The sequence below is a fragment of the Gekko japonicus genome, unplaced genomic scaffold (genome assembly GCF_001447785.1).
Source record: "Gekko japonicus isolate JY-2015 unplaced genomic scaffold, Gekko_japonicus_V1.1 scaffold1409, whole genome shotgun sequence".
Classification (NCBI taxonomy): Eukaryota; Metazoa; Chordata; class Lepidosauria; order Squamata; family Gekkonidae; genus Gekko; species Gekko japonicus.
The window spans coordinates 58,193-73,470 of NW_015172045.1; the positions used below are offsets into that span (position 1 = coordinate 58,193).

A 15,278-nucleotide genomic window follows, 5' to 3' on the forward strand; every position below is an offset into this window, starting at 1 on the left:
GTACCTGAAGGCAGGCCAGGGGGAGGTGCTCTGCAACTTACCTGGCTGCTTCTTGCTCCTCGTGGTCCGCCCCCAGGGCTCCTTACTGCCGGAGCTCCGCTCCTGTGCGCTCCCAAAGGAAATGACCCCGAGCTTACACCCAGAATAAAACCTTGTTGGTCTTAAAGGTGCCACTGGACTCAAACTCTGTTCTGCTGCTTCAGACCAACAAGGCTACCCACCTGAGTCTATGCTGCTTCCAATGCTCCCTCTAAGCCGTGGAGTCTTGTGAGCAAGAATCCCACTTTGTGAGCTGCCGGCATTACAGTTGCAAGTGATTTGCCTACTGCAAAAATCCGTTTGCTCTGGAGCCCTCCTCCTGGAGCTAAGACAAAAACCTGTGAGCTGGAGGCTAAAAAACTGTGAGCTAGCTCACACTGACTCAGCTCAGAGGGGACGCCGGCTGCCTCTACGCCCTGTTTGTTTGGCCTTCCAGGGCAACCGGTTGACCACTATGTGGAACAGGATGCTGGACTAGGTGGACCACTGGCCTGATCCAGCAGGGAGAAGACAGCTAGCGGCAAATCGGCAGATTTCAGAACTACCTGATTTCAAGGTGACCCAGCCTTGAGACAGAGCCAGGAAGACGTCTCGACAGGATGACCCGTTCCCTGGCCGTGGTGGGAGGGCACAGGTGGGGGCAGGGCAAGGCAGATGTGGTGCCCCCTCTCACAATGCTCCTCAGTTTCAGGGCAGTGACGTCACCCTAATCACTAACCACACCCATTTGGGTAAAAGGGGGCCACGCCATTGGTCGAGCCACCCCAGAGACCCGTCCACAAAAGCCCTCTCAGTTCAGCAGCGAGTCACAGAGCACCAGGGGTAGACTGGCCATTCCACTTGCAGGCAGATCTCCCGGTGGGCTAAATTAACTAGAGAATCACAGCTCACGGTATCGATATCACCAAAAGAAAGAGCTGGTGCCGAGGGACCCCTAGATCTGTTTGATGGATTAAAAGACTTCTATTTCTCTATGCAGAAAGAAGAGCTGCGGTGGCTCAAGTGGTTAAGACGCTGAACTGCAGGCTGTGGAAGGTCGGTAGTTCAGCAGTTCGAGACCCGAGGGTGCCGCGTGATGGAGTGAGCTCCCGTCTCTAGTTCCAGCTCCTGCCAACCTAGCAGTTCGAAAGCAAGAAATTGCAAGTAGATAAATAGGGACCACTTCGGTGGGAAGGTAACAGGGTTCCGTGCGCCTTGGTGTTTAGTCATGCCGACCACATGACCACGGAAACGTCTTCGGACAGCGCTGGCTCTTCGGCTTTGAAACGGAGATGAGCACCACGACCCTAGAGTTGGATTCGACTGGCTTTCGAGCAAGGGAAACCTTTACCTTTACCTATGTAGAAAGAAACTGTTTAACGGAACTTTTTAGAGTTTAAGCTTCTCTTCTATAAATACTGAGAATTGCTGAGAGAACCACAGATATGTTTGATGGAATAGGATCCCAGTATCTCTTTATCCAGATTAAATAGTTCCCCATGTTAGTAAACAGCTTAAGAAATTTAACATTGTACTCAGAAATATTTAAAATGCTTGAGGGAATTCTTGGGATCTTAAGTTTCCTCTTCATAATCACTGAGAATTTTAGAAGGATCCCTAAATATGTTTGTTGGCTTAAGAACTTTATATGTCTCTTTTTAGAAAGAAAATGTCTGAGGAGACTTCTGAGACTTTGAGCTTTTCTTACATAACCATTGAGGGACATATAGGTGTGTCTGACAGAATGAGACTCCAGTATTTCTTTATTCAGAACAATTAATTGTCCGCATTACCAAATAGTATAAGAAATTCAATAATACACTTAGACAAAGCCCATTTTAGTAGAAAAGAAGAAATTGTATGTTTGCTGACCTGCAAAATATATTTTATCATATATACTGGAAAAATGAAATAGACTTGGTTCATGTATGAAACATGATAACAGATAAGAGATTGATATTGTATTGTATCCCTATTTTATGTTTGTTTGTTTGGAAAAATTAAAAAGTTTAAAAAAGAAAAAGGCTGGTGCCTATAAAGTGTTTGGAACACTTCCCTGACCAACTCGACATGCGAGTCTTTCTCTTTTGAACAGAGCAATACTATCATCCAGGTAAACTAGCGGCCCCTTGAATAAATGCTTGTGTAACACTTCACTGATTTAAGATGCATCTAGAAACAAAAACGGGCTTTTGCGTCTTTCCGCTCAGATGGCCTGTTTTCATTTATAGATGCAACTTAAATTAAAGATAAAAAAATTACTGATTATATTATGGAGCATTGCAGAAACTGCTGTTTTCAACCCAACAGTGAACAAATACTAGTAAAGGTAAAGGTTCCCTTGCTCAAAAGCAAGTCGAATCCGACTCTAGGGTTGCGGTGCTCATCTCCGTTTCAAAGCCGAAGAGCCAGCGCTGTCCGAAGACGTTTCTGTGGTCATGTGGCCGGCATGACTAAACACCAAGGCGCACGGAACCCTGTTACCTTCCCACCGAAGTGGTACCTATTTATCTACTTGCAATTTCTTGCTTTCGAACTGCTAGGTTGGCAGGAGCTGGAACTAGAGATGGGATACAAATACTAGAAGACACATAATGGTTCATATGGTCCCGTTCGGATGAAGCTTTACGAAACGACTTGGCAATCCGGAGAACTTTGTCAACAACCTAGACTTTGGACCTCCTTTCACACTGTATATGTTTTTTTTTTTTGTTTTTTTATTTTTTTATTTTATCATTCGACTTGATATACCGCCCTAACCCCCGTAGGGGTCTCTGGGCGGTTTACAATTCTTGGGTGCTAGTCACCTATATCAACCCTAACTACGGCCACATCAGTTCAAGGGAGGGGCTGCCTACCGGCACCCTGGTCGAGGCTCGGTGTCGTTCACTTTTTCCCGGCTCGGCTTCTTCTTTCGGCTGTGAGATGTCCCAGTGCTTAGGCAGACAGGCGGGTGGATGGATCGTCGGCGACGTTGTCCTCAGCCCGACTGTGTCCTTTCTGGCTCCGCACGCCTCCGGATGACGTCACTGCGCCTTCCATCCTCCGTCGACGACAGCTGCCCTGCTCTTCCGCTGCGGGCCACCAGGGATCAGTCCCCTTCTGGCTCTGCTGCCGCCGCTTGCCACCTTCAGCGTTATACCGCCTCCTCCTCCTCCGATCGTCTGCTGCTGCTCCGCTGTAGCCGCCGTTCTCGCCGTCGCCATTGCCACCGCCGCTTCTCCACACACACCTCCATGGGAGGAGGAGGGTGCCCCCCACCCTACTAAGGGTGGGTACCCATTTATCTACTCGCCGATAGGTAGTTACTTTGCTTTCAAACCGCTGGGTGGGCGGGAGCTAGGACTTAAGGGTCGAGAGCTCACCTCGACCGTGGTGGGACTCGAACAGGTGCTCGAGTTGATGTTAATGCAGGCGTTATACTGCCTGCGCCACCGCTCCCCCAATATCACGTTGTACTGTGATATCTTGTCATTATATAGTATTGATATTATAGGACTATAAAGGTTGCTTCAGCGCGCATATACAAATTTCCTGGTTGGGCCATTTCCTAAAGGGCTGCCAGGAGCAAGTATGAGCACTAGGAACTCAGCCCAAACCTCAAGGACCTCTTGGCTCATGAGAACATAAGAGAAGCCATGTCGGAAATACCAGGTGCCAACAGGAGGTCCACCAGTGGGGCCAGAACTCCAGACGCTCTCCCAATGTTACCTCCTCAAGCACCATGAAGCCAGAGCACAGAATCATAGAGTTGGAAGGGACCTCCAGGGTCATCTAGTCCAACCCCGTGCACAAGCAGGAAATTCACAAATACCGCCCCCCACACACACACTGCCAGTGACCCCTGCTCCATGCCCAGAAGATGGTAACAACCCTCCAGGATCCCCAGCCAAACGTGCCTGGAGAAAAATGGCTTCCTGACCCCAAAATGGCAATCAGCATTTCCCCAGGAATGTAAGAAAGGGCCACGAGAACTAAGCACTGAGGCAACCCTGCCTGCCCTCCCTCTCGTGATCTGCCAAAGTTCAAAGAATCAGCATTGCTCTCAGATGGCCATTTGGCCTCTGTTTGAAAACCTCCCAAGAAGGAGAGCCCACCACCTCCCGAGGAAGCCTGTCCCACTGAGGAACCGCTCCGAATGTCACAGGGAGTTCTTCCTCATGTTTAGCCAAAAGCTCTTCTGATTTAATCTCAACCGGTTGATTCTGTGGCAAAACCACTCTGCCCTTCAAGTACTTGAAGATGGTTATCATATCACCTCTCAATCATCTCCTCTTCAGGCGAAGCATCACTGCCCCAGACAGAGTGTTCCATGTATACCTTTCAGCTAACAACCACTAAAGGACCTCTGCTCCATATGTTTATCTGTCTCAGACCTTTCACTGGCGGCGGCAGTTGTTGTCACCAGCTGTCATTCCTCAGTCTGGTTCCAGTTTTCAAGAGGAAGCATTGGGTGAGAGAATACCCAGGGGGTTGCATGACCAAGCCAAACAATCCCTGCAGGCTTGTAGTACCACAGGAGCGGCTCAGTTTGGCTTTTCACAGGCCCATCTGTACTCCTCAGTCCAGTCCTGCCAAGTGCCAGTGCAGGGCCACATCTAAGAGCCTGAGTGGAGAAGCCTTTGGTTGACACCTTGAGGGGCCATGGCACAGCGGCAGAGCCTCTGCTTGGCATGCAGAAGGTCCCAGGTTCGATCCCTGGCATCTCCAGATAAAAGGAGCAGGCAGGAGGGGATGGGAAAGACCTCAGCCTGAGAACCTGGAGACCCATGGAGAGGGGCTGTGGCTCAGTGGTAGGCATGCAGAAGGTCCCAGGTTCGATCCCCGGCATCCCCAGATAAAAGGAGCAGGCAGGAGGGGATGGGAAAGACCTCAGCCCGAGACCCTGAAAAGCCTTAGCTATTGGAATGTTTAGCCTGCCTAAACTGGCTCAGTGGTAGAGCTACTGCATGGCATGCAGAAGGTCCCAGGTTCAATCCCTGGCATCTCTAGTTAAAAGGATCAAGAGGAAGGTGATGGGAAAGACCCTAACCTGCGACCCTGGGGAGCTGCTGCCAGTCAGAGTAGACAATACCGGATGGACCAGAGGTCTGATTCAGTGTACGACAGTGTCATACAACTTTAGTTACAAGCTCTCACCCACGCCCCATCCTCTGTTGCCACTCATATCCTAGTAGCTTTCGAAATGCGATAATCTCTATCTGTCATGCTGACGTTTTGAGAGTTCTGGAGGAAGGAGCCGTGGCTCAATGAGAGAACATCTGCCTGGCATGCAGAAGGTCCCGGGTTCAATCCCCGGCAGTCGGAAATGCTGCGTCCAAAAACAGATTTGCTGTGTCAGTCCCTGCCTGAGACCGACAACTCACCCAGCCTAACAGCCCCATCGTAAAGATAGAGGAATGACATCAAAATCCACCAATCAGAAACAAACAAACCATCTGGACCTTAGGAACTACCATAGTTCAACCAGGTCAGTGCTCTGTACGAAGAAAAAAAGAAGGTTCCACTAACATTCTGATGTCTGGCACAAATTTGCACATGAATGCATGCTTAAATATATCCTGGATTTATTTATTCATTCATTCATTCCTTTCTTCACATTTAGAAGAGAGAGGAAGAAGAGATTGGATTTATCCCCTGCCTTTCACTACCCAAAGGAGTCTCAGAGCGGCTTACAAACTCCTTTCCCTCCCCTTCCCCACCACAGACACCCTGTGAGGTAAAAGAAGAAGAAGAAGAGATTGGATTTACACCCCGCCCTTCACTACCCAAAGGAGTCTCAGAGCGGCCTACAAACTCCTCTCCCTTCACCTCCCCACAACAGACACCCTGTGAGGTAAAAGAAGAAGAAGAAGAGATTGGATTTATACCTCACCCTTCACTACCCAAAGGTGCCTCAGAGCGGCTTGCAAACTCCTCTCCCTTCACCTCCCCACAACAGAGACCCTGTGAGGTAAAAGAAGAAGAGATTGGATTTCTACCCCGCCCTTCACTTGGAGTCTCAGAGCGGCTTACAAACTCCTTTTCCTTCCCCTCCCCACAACAGACACCCTGTGAGGTGGGTGGGGCTGAGAGAGCTCTTGACAGAAACTGCTCTTTTTTCAAGAACAGCTCTTATCAGAACTACGGCTCACCCAAGGTCATCCAGCAGGTGCACGTGGAGGAGTGGGGAATCAAACCCGGTTCTCCCAGATTAGAGTCCGCGCACTTAACCACTACACCAAACTGGCTCACCCTTCCCAGAAGTGGGCTCAGGGCCCTTCATCTCTACATGCAGCATGTGGCAAAATCCAAAACCACAGTTTTATTTGGTAACATGAGTTAATCATTTGCTTGAGGTCACGACCAAGAGATCTTAATTACTGCTTATAAAAAATATAAGACAGCTAATCTGAAAAAGAAAGAAAGCATTTTCCAGGTGACCCTGATGACAAATGATGGATTTGTAGAGATGGTAGCTATCCATTAACCAGGGATTGACCAGCAGCACAGAATCCTTATGTATGTGCCATCAAGTTGCAACCAACTTTTTGGAGACCCGGGCAAAGGACTTTGGAGGCTGTAATGATTTCATGTTTTGGTGTGTCTGTTTCTTTAAATGTTGAGTTTGACTGCCGTACTGTAAGAGGGACACATGTGTGATGTGATTGGCTGATGACTGAGAGTGTGGGAGGAGGGTTGCCTGTGAATGATTCGATGATATATGAGAGACAAGTATGGAAGCATTTTGAAGAGAGTCTGTGTGACTCTGAGATGTTTTATGACAGAGTTCTGTGTGTGAAGTTGAAGAGACGGTATGGTCTGTGTGACTATGGAATATTGCTTCTATTCTGTGTGAATAAGGCAAACAGTTTAGTCTGAGTGACTATAAGAGCTGATTCTGTTCTGGGTGAATAAGACAAGGAGATTAGCCTGTTTGGCTCTCTCTCTATATATATGCAATATATATGCAATATATAGGCAATATATATATATAAGAGAGAGAGAGAGAGAGAGAGAGAGATTATACTGAGAGCCTATGCCTGTCAGAGTGAAGTCTGTGTGACTGTTTGTAACACCAAGTTTTGCCAGTTATATTTACAAGGTTTTTTTTCAGTAACAGTTCAAAATAACCTGAAACCTATCTTGCCTTTACTAAATAAATCAATTTTTATTTAAGCTTATCCCAGCAACCAGTACAGTCCTTCCTCAGAGCCACATAGTCCTCTGAAGTACCCAGACCCTAGGTCATTCTACCAGCAGAGAGACAGATTTGGATTTTTTAATTCCTGGTGACAGCAGAAAACTATCAAGTTCATATACACAGAGACTGTTTAAAGATAAAACCATTTCCCCTATAAGCAAGAACGTCACAGAGGCAATTGAGAAACAGAGGTGGTTGGCCATTGTCTTCCTCTGCAGAGTCTTCTTCAGTGGCCCCTCATCCAAGTACTGTTGGAGTCAGTGTCCCCTCTAAGCTGTGTTTGTGTGAGCTAGCTCACAGTTCTTTAGCCTCCGGCTCACACATTTGTTGTCTCGGCTCAAGAAGGAGGGCTCCAGAGCAAACTGATTTATGCAGCAGCCCAATCGCTCACTCACCACTTTAATGCCAGTCGTTCACAGAGTAGAATTTTTGCTCCACAGGGCTCCAGAGCTTAGAGAGAGCGTCGGCTGGGGTCCCCCAGTGGTCCCCCATCTGCTCAGTCTCCAAGATCTGATGACAATGGGATACATGATACCATCCCACATCCCCACAGTACCACTGGTGGTGGTGGAAAGTGCCCTCAAGCTGCGGCTGACTTAGGGTGAGCCCATAGCTTTTTCAAGGCAAGACACGATCAGAGGTGGCTGGCCATTGCCTGCCTCTGCGTATCAACCCTGGACTTCATTGGCCCCCGTTAGTCTCACCCAAGTACTCACCAGGGCCAACCCTGCTTAGCTTCCAAAATCTGACAAGATCGGGCTAGCCTGGGCCGTCCAGGGCAGGGCCCGGTACCATTACACAGCATGAATCCCCCTTCAGGGTAGGCCCAAATGCTGCTCTTACTGGTAGGAATGCTACACTCTGGTCGATTTCAATTAATCACACAACTGATTCCAGAGTATGTTTACAAAGAGGTCAGTCCAACATTGCATAAGAACGTAAGAGAACCCGTGTTGGATCAGCCCAATGGCCCATCCAGTCCGACGCTCTGTGTCACACAGTGGCCAAGAATACCAGGTGCCATCAGGAGGTCCACCAGCAGGGCCAGAACTCCAGAAGCCCTCCCACTTTTGCCCCCCAAGCATCAAGAATACAGAACATCACTGCCCCAGACATAAGAACATAAGAGAAGCAGGGGTCATTTCCTGTAGGAGCGCACAGGAGCGGAGCTCCGGCAGTAAAGAGCCCAGGGGGCGGGCACATGCAACAAGCTCCAGCCCCTGCTCCTAGCAGCCCTCAGTCAGAGCAAGAAGCAGCCAGGTGAGTTATAGAGCTTTCCCCGGCCCAAAACAGTCCAGTGGCACCTTTAAGACCAAGTGTTATTCAGGTACAAGCTCTCCCTCCTCTGCGAGGACAGATCTGCACGTCCCCCTGTTGGAATAAGTATTCAGCATGCGTGATGTATATGTGTATTAGATCATGCCAATCTAGATGACAGGTGTCAGAGTGACTGTCAGTCCAGGTAACCAGACCAAACCGGTTCTGGCTGGTGCAATGCTGATCTGTAATCTGAGTGACTCAGCAGAAATATGATTGGCTGTTCAATGTATATAGCTGTGTGTGATCTGTACACTGTGTGCTTATTCGTATGTTGACTGTCTGGCGAAGCACTTTGCCAGTGTGAGCTGTGATCTGTAAATAAACTTCACTGTATATAGTTGACCACTAAGTACTGAGTCGGTGTGGTTTACTACAGTGGGACTTCAGCAGGGTGCAACTGGATTATTGGTTTGAAAACGGTGACCTGGGGATGCCAGGAGCGCACTCCGCGACACCCCCCCCCAATAGCTAGCAATCCAAAACAGTCCAGTGGAGCCTGAGCGGTGGGTGTTGCCTTCTGACACACTTCCGGTGATGTCAGGGGGTGTGACATATGCAAATAAGTTATGCTAATGAGTTATGCTAATGAGCTCCTGCACCTCTTTTCCTACAAAATGACCCCTGAAGAGAAGCCATGTTGGATCAAACCAATAGCCCGTCCAACAGTCTGTGTCACACAGTGGCCAAAACCCAGGTGACATCAGGAGGTCCACCAGTGGGGCCAGAACTCCAGAAGCCCTCCCACTCTTGCCCCCCCAAGCACCAAGAAGACAGAGCATCACTGCCCCAGACACAGTGTTCCATCTGCACCTTGTGGCTAAGAGCCACTCATGGACTTCTCGGCTCCATGGGACTTATTCTCATGTACACGTTCCTACAACCGCAGACACCTGACTCACAGGCCTTACACCTGCTTTGCATGCAGAAGGACCCCGGTTTAATCCTCAGCATCCCCAGTTCAAAGACTCTCTGGCAGCAGGCACTGAGAAAGACCCCTCCTCTACCGAAGACCCTGGACAGGTTCCACCAATCAGAGAAGACCGCGTTGAGCTAGAAGGACCAATGGTCTCAGCAGAAGCCTTTGGTACTCACCAGTGTGTTCGAAGAGTTGTAGTCCTCTGTGAGTTTATCTGGAAGAAGAAGAAGAAAAGAAATTATTAGCCTTATCTGCTACGCGTAAGATCAGCCGCTCAAGAGATGTCCAATATTAAAAAATGAGAGCAGCAATCAGTGCTGCTCACTTCCCGTTGGAGACGGAGACATACAAAGCCCTTCTTCCAGACCCATGCATCAAAATGACCTTCAAGAATCAGGGTTGGAAATTCAGTGTTCCCTCTAAGCTGAGTCAGTGTGAGCTAGCTCACAGTTTCTTAGCCTCCGGGTCCCACATTTTTGTCTCAGCTCAGGAAGGGGAGGGCTCCAGAGCAAACTCATTGATGCAGCAGCCAAATCGCTCGCACACAACTTTCATGCCACTAGCTCACAAAGTAGCATTTTTGCTCACAAGACTCGACAGCTTAGAGGGAACATAAAGGCAAAATGTCGATTGTGTTCGGGGTGCTGGAAAGCGCCGTCAAATCACAGCAGACTTACGGCAACCCTTCACGGGGTTTCCAAAAGAAGAGATGAACAGAGTCGGTTGGCCGTTGCCTGCTGTAGTATGAATGGGAATATAAAGAATTACATATATAGGTTTTTCCTTCTTGATTGTTCATATTCATATTTCTCTGGTTTTTATAGATTTATTCTTTAAGTAATATTTTATTAGGATGTTCGAAAGGCCTGTTATATAGAAGGCTTTCCTCTTGTAGGTCTGATATTGCTAGCAGACAACATAATCGGTACAAAGTTCATGATTCTGTAGTTCTTAGGGCAAACCTTTCAATGTCTGGGTCAGATAGGATTTTAGCCTCGTATCAGTAATGAATACTTTTGTTTGGGGAAGAACAAGCTTTAGCCGATATGCCTTAGGTCATGTCAAGTAAATATGTGACGCTATTGCATAGGCACACCTTTCTTAAAAGGTAAAGGTAAAGGTAAAGGTTCCCTTGCTCGAAAGCCAGTCGAGTCCGACTCTAGGGTTGCGGTGCTCATCTCCGTTTCAAAGCCGAAGAGCCAGCGCTGTCCGAAGATGTTTCCGTGGTCATGTGGCCGGCATGACTAAACACCAAGGCACACGGAACGCTGTTCCCTTCCCACCGAAGTGGTACCTATTTATCTACTTGCAATTTCTTGCTTTCGAACTGCTAGGTTGGCAGGAGCTGGAACTAGAGACAGGAGCTCACCCCGTCTTGCGGCACCCGGGTCTTGAACTGCTGAACTACCGACCTTCCACAGCCTGCAGTTCAGCGTCTTAACCACTTGAGCCACCGCACACCTTTCTTACATTTGACCAACAAGGAGATTTTTGTGTAAATGTTGTTTAAGTTTTTGTAACCAATTATGCCTTTTGAATATTATTCCCATGATGATGGTATGATGGTGTCATTTTAAGTATTTGACTTTATGTATTTCCTGAATATGTCCAGAATATGCTCAAGAAGAAGATGAAGAAGAAAAAGAAGAAAGTTGTCAATTTCTGGTTAACTATTTGGTCTAATTGTTTTTCTATTAATTGAGGCATGTTTCCTAATTATGCTGAGAAGAAAGCAATCAGTTTTGATGGGTCCTTTGGCCTAAGTGTTTTCCATATTTCATTACAATAAAATACAAGAACATCCTCCTCATTTTGATTTCATTTTTGACATGGAATCTAATAATTACAACACTGCCCCTGCATAGCGACCCTGGACTCCCTTCGCGGTCACCCAACCCAAGGACTAACCAGAACTGGCCCTTCTTAGCTTCCGAGATCTGCTGAGATCCAGCTCGCCTGGGCCATCCAGGTCAGGGAAGAAGGAGGAGGAGGAGGAGGAGGAGACTGGATTTATACCCCGCCTTTCACTAGGAGTCTCAGAGCGGCTTACAAACTCCTTTCCCTTCCCCTCCCCACAACAGACACCCTGGGAGGCAAGTGGGGCTGAGAGAGCTCTTGACAGAAACTGCCCTTAAGAGAACAGCTATGACAGAACTTATGACTGACCTAAGGTCATCCAGCAGCTGCAAGTGGAGGAGTGGGGAATCAAACCCGGTTTGGTGTAGTGGTTAAGTGTGCAGACTCTAATCTGGGAGTACCGGGTTTGAAATGGAATTAGATAAGCATCAAAATGGAATTAGATAAGCATATGGAGCATTAGACGGCTTCAAAATGGAATTAGATAAGCAAATGGAGCAGAGGTCCATCAGTGGCTATTAGCCACAAGGGATAGATAGGAACTCTGGGGCAAGTGATGCTCTGTCTTCTTGGTGCTTGGGGGGGTCAACAGTGGGAGGGCTTCTAATGTCCTGGCCCCACTAGTGGACCTCCTGGTGGCACCTGGTATTTCTGGCCACTGTGTGACACAGAGTGTTGAACTGGATGGGCCTTTGGCCTGATCTAGCATTGGCGTCTCTTATGTTCTTATGAGAGAGAGAGAGAGAGAGAGAGAGAGAGAGAGAGAGAGAGAGAGAGGTGGCATCAGCTTCCGACTTTCGGCAACTGTATGAATTAATGTCCTCCAAAACGTTTTGGAGGACATTAATTTATAGGTTCTCCATAAGAACCGACTTGACGGCACTTCACCCACACACACAACTGTTAAGGACTGCACTGTTAAATTGCAAGAGACCTCTTGACTTTAATGAGATCAGCTAATTTAGGCTTCCTTTAAGCTATACGTTTAGAATTTCTAATCTGAGACTCCAGTTAGGTTTTTTTTTTGTTTTTTTAAATGAAGCAGCCAGACAGCCTGCCCAAAAAAGCAGGCACAGGGCAACATTTTCAATTTCCCCCAACCTTCTGCAAAATTGTCCCAAGCACTTGCTTAACCGTCACATGGGACAGTGGGCCAAAACAGAATTGCTTCCACAATCGCCAAGTGAGTCAGCCATCACGCATGCAATTATATACACATCCAAGATGGCCTTGCCAGCAAAGTAGGGCTGCCAAGTGGGGGCGGGGGGCGGATAAACCCCCGCTTCGGAGGCCCGATTCCTGCCGCCGCGGAATCGGGCCCCGGGGGGAACTCCGCCCCCCGAAGCGCAGCATGGCTGCGTCACCAGAGGTGATGCAACCACGTCAATCACGTTGGGGGCGTGGCCCCGATTGTCGGAGGGGAAACTCTATGGTTTTCCCTCCGACGATCGGGGCCACGCGTTCAACGTGATCGACGTTGCGCGTCACTTCTGGTGATGTGCTGGCGGCGTGCGCGCTTCGCACGCATCGACGGACGACTCCCGGAGCCCGGCGAGGTTCCCCCGCCGGTAAGAAATTTCGACTTGGCAACCCTACAGTGAAGGTATTTTGGAGCACCATCTTGGTTGTGGCTGGCCCTGACAAACTCAATTGAGGTGCAAAAAGAGACATGAAACAAAATGGCATCACCCATAATGCACAGCGTGAGGACAGCACAAGGCCCCAAAGTGTCTTTACAACATCATTCTACCCTAACAACATAAAAAGAGCCCTGCTGGATCAGACCAGTGAGGGTCCATCTAGTCCAGCATCCTGTCTCACATAGTGGCCAGCCAGTTCCTCTGGACGGCCAATCAAAGGGCATAGAGGCGGAGGCCTTCATAAGAACTTAAGAAGAGCCCTGCTGGAGCAGACCAATGGTCCATCTAGCCCAGCATCCTGTCTCATGCAGTGCCCAACCAGTTCCTCTGGAGGCCCAACAACAGTGGCAGAGAGGCCAAGGCCTTCACCTGATGTTGCCTCCCGGCTCTGGGATTCAGACGCTTAGTGCCTCTGAATGTGGAGGTTCCCTTCAGTCACCATGGGTAGCAGCCACTGATAGACTTCTCCTCCATGGATTTATCCAATCCCCTTTTAAAGCTGTTCCCACTTCCATGTTACCCTCACAACAAACCACCCTGTGAGGTAGGTTAGGCGGAGAGAGAGTCACTGGCCCAAGCGCCCCCCCCCCCCCAGCAACCTTCCACGGCGCAGTGGGGCTTTGGCTCTGAGCCAGCCAGTTCCTCTCCCGAAACTAGAATCACTACACCACCCAGGCTCTTGCAAAAGCTATTCATGCCCGATCCCAACGGCCTACCTGTGAAGCTCATATACTTCTGACTGTTGGAGGTCTTTTTCGAATTGTAGAACTCTAGCACGTCAAGGACGGCTTGAGGGTTCTTCTTCTGCTCCGACTTGGTGATATTCGAGGTCTGGAGCAAACGGGCCCACTGCTCCGGCATGCCCTGGGAAAAAGGGGAGAGCGGTTAGCATCCTCTGCTCTTCAGCGGACGAGAAAGACGGAGCCTCCCGCTTAAAACCAGACTGGGAGACTGGGGAGGGTTTCGGCTGTTGGCAACGGTGCAATGTCACTTCCTGTGGGGGGGGAGAGGGTCTGGGATGTGATGTCAGCCCTCCTAAGAGTTTGCCGGAACGTTATGGTTTTACCATAGCATTTCTGAAGATTCCGAGAGAGCTGTGATGTCACTTCCGGGATTTTCAGGAAGTGACATCAAGCCGCCGGCCATTTTCTAATTTTTCTCTCTCCTCCGCACAGGAGCTGGGAGCAGGGGATCCCTACCAGTGTTCCCTCTAAGCTGAGTCAGTGCGAGCCGGCTCACAGTTTTTTAGCCTCCAGCGCACACATTTTTTTTCTTAGCTCAGGGAGGATGGCTCCGGAGCAAACTGATTTATGCAGTAGCCAAATCGCTCGCTCACAACTTTTATGCCAGTAGCTCACAAAGCAGAATTTTTGCTCACAAGACTCCACAGCGTAGAGGGAGCATTGATCTCTACCCCTTTCTGGGGAGGCTGGTGACCAATGTTCCCACTAAGCTGTGGAGTCTTGTGAGCAAAAATTCTGCTTTGTGAGCTACTGGCATAAAAGTTGTGAGCGAGCGATTTGGCTACTGCATAAATCAGTTTGCTCCGGAGCCATCCTCCCTGAGCTAAGAAAAAAAATGTGTGCGCTGGAGGCTGAAAAACTGTGAGCTAACTCACATTAACTCAGCTTAGAGGGAACACTGCTGGTGACCCAGTTCCCCCCCCCATCCTCCTTACTGTGAATTCGCCCGTGACCGCATCAAATCCGACATGAATCGTGTGTTCAAAGTCTGAAGGCAGGGAGATTTCCGGCCGTTCTTTCTCCTTCTTTTTGTTGGCTGTTTGAAAAAGAAGAGGGGGGGGGGTGAAGAACAAAACCATCAAAAGACCAAAGTGGGCTACAGCGGCCGACAGTCCCTAAAGCATGGTTTCCCTGCTGGGCTCTGTATTCCGTTCCCTTTGGAAGGCAGAACCAGAGGGAAAAAAGCTGCTAAGCAAAGTGTCTGAGTCACCGGCATCTTCAGAAGCGAGTTAGCAGTGCCTGTAGGTTATCGAGAAGGGCAGCAGTGGCAAACTGGAAGACATTTGGCGCTTATTGCAATCCTAAAGTCAGTCTCCTGGAAGGAAGCCCCATTGGACAAGATGTATCTTATTTCCCCGGCAAATATTTGGATGGGAGACCTCCAGAGAATACCAGGGTCGGGAGGCCAGAGACAGTCCATCGTGCCGCTTCTCTGAATGTCCTCCGTGCCCAGCGTTCCCGCTAAGCTGAGTTAGTGTGAGCTAGCTCACAGTTTTTTAGCCTCCCACTCACACATTTTTGTCTTCGCTCAGGGAAGATGGCCCCAGAGGAAACTAATTTACGCAGCAGCCAAATTGCTCGCTCACAGTTTTAATGCCAGT

General features: G+C 48.9%; 1 protein-coding gene across 2 annotated transcripts in view; it reads right to left on the reverse strand.

Moving 5' to 3' along the window:
- Positions 1–15,278, reverse strand: part of PAK1 (p21 protein (Cdc42/Rac)-activated kinase 1) — a 173,954-nt gene that overhangs the window by 36,299 nt on the left and 122,377 nt on the right. For both annotated transcript variants that reach the window (XM_015420710.1, XM_015420709.1), the window contains exons 3-5: positions 14,613–14,713; positions 13,651–13,798; positions 9,614–9,651 (exon numbers count right to left, since the gene is read on the reverse strand). In XM_015420710.1, coding sequence (XP_015276196.1) covers positions 9,614–9,651; positions 13,651–13,798; positions 14,613–14,713 — 287 coding nt within the window. The remainder of the gene's footprint in view (positions 1–9,613; positions 9,652–13,650; positions 13,799–14,612; positions 14,714–15,278) is intronic.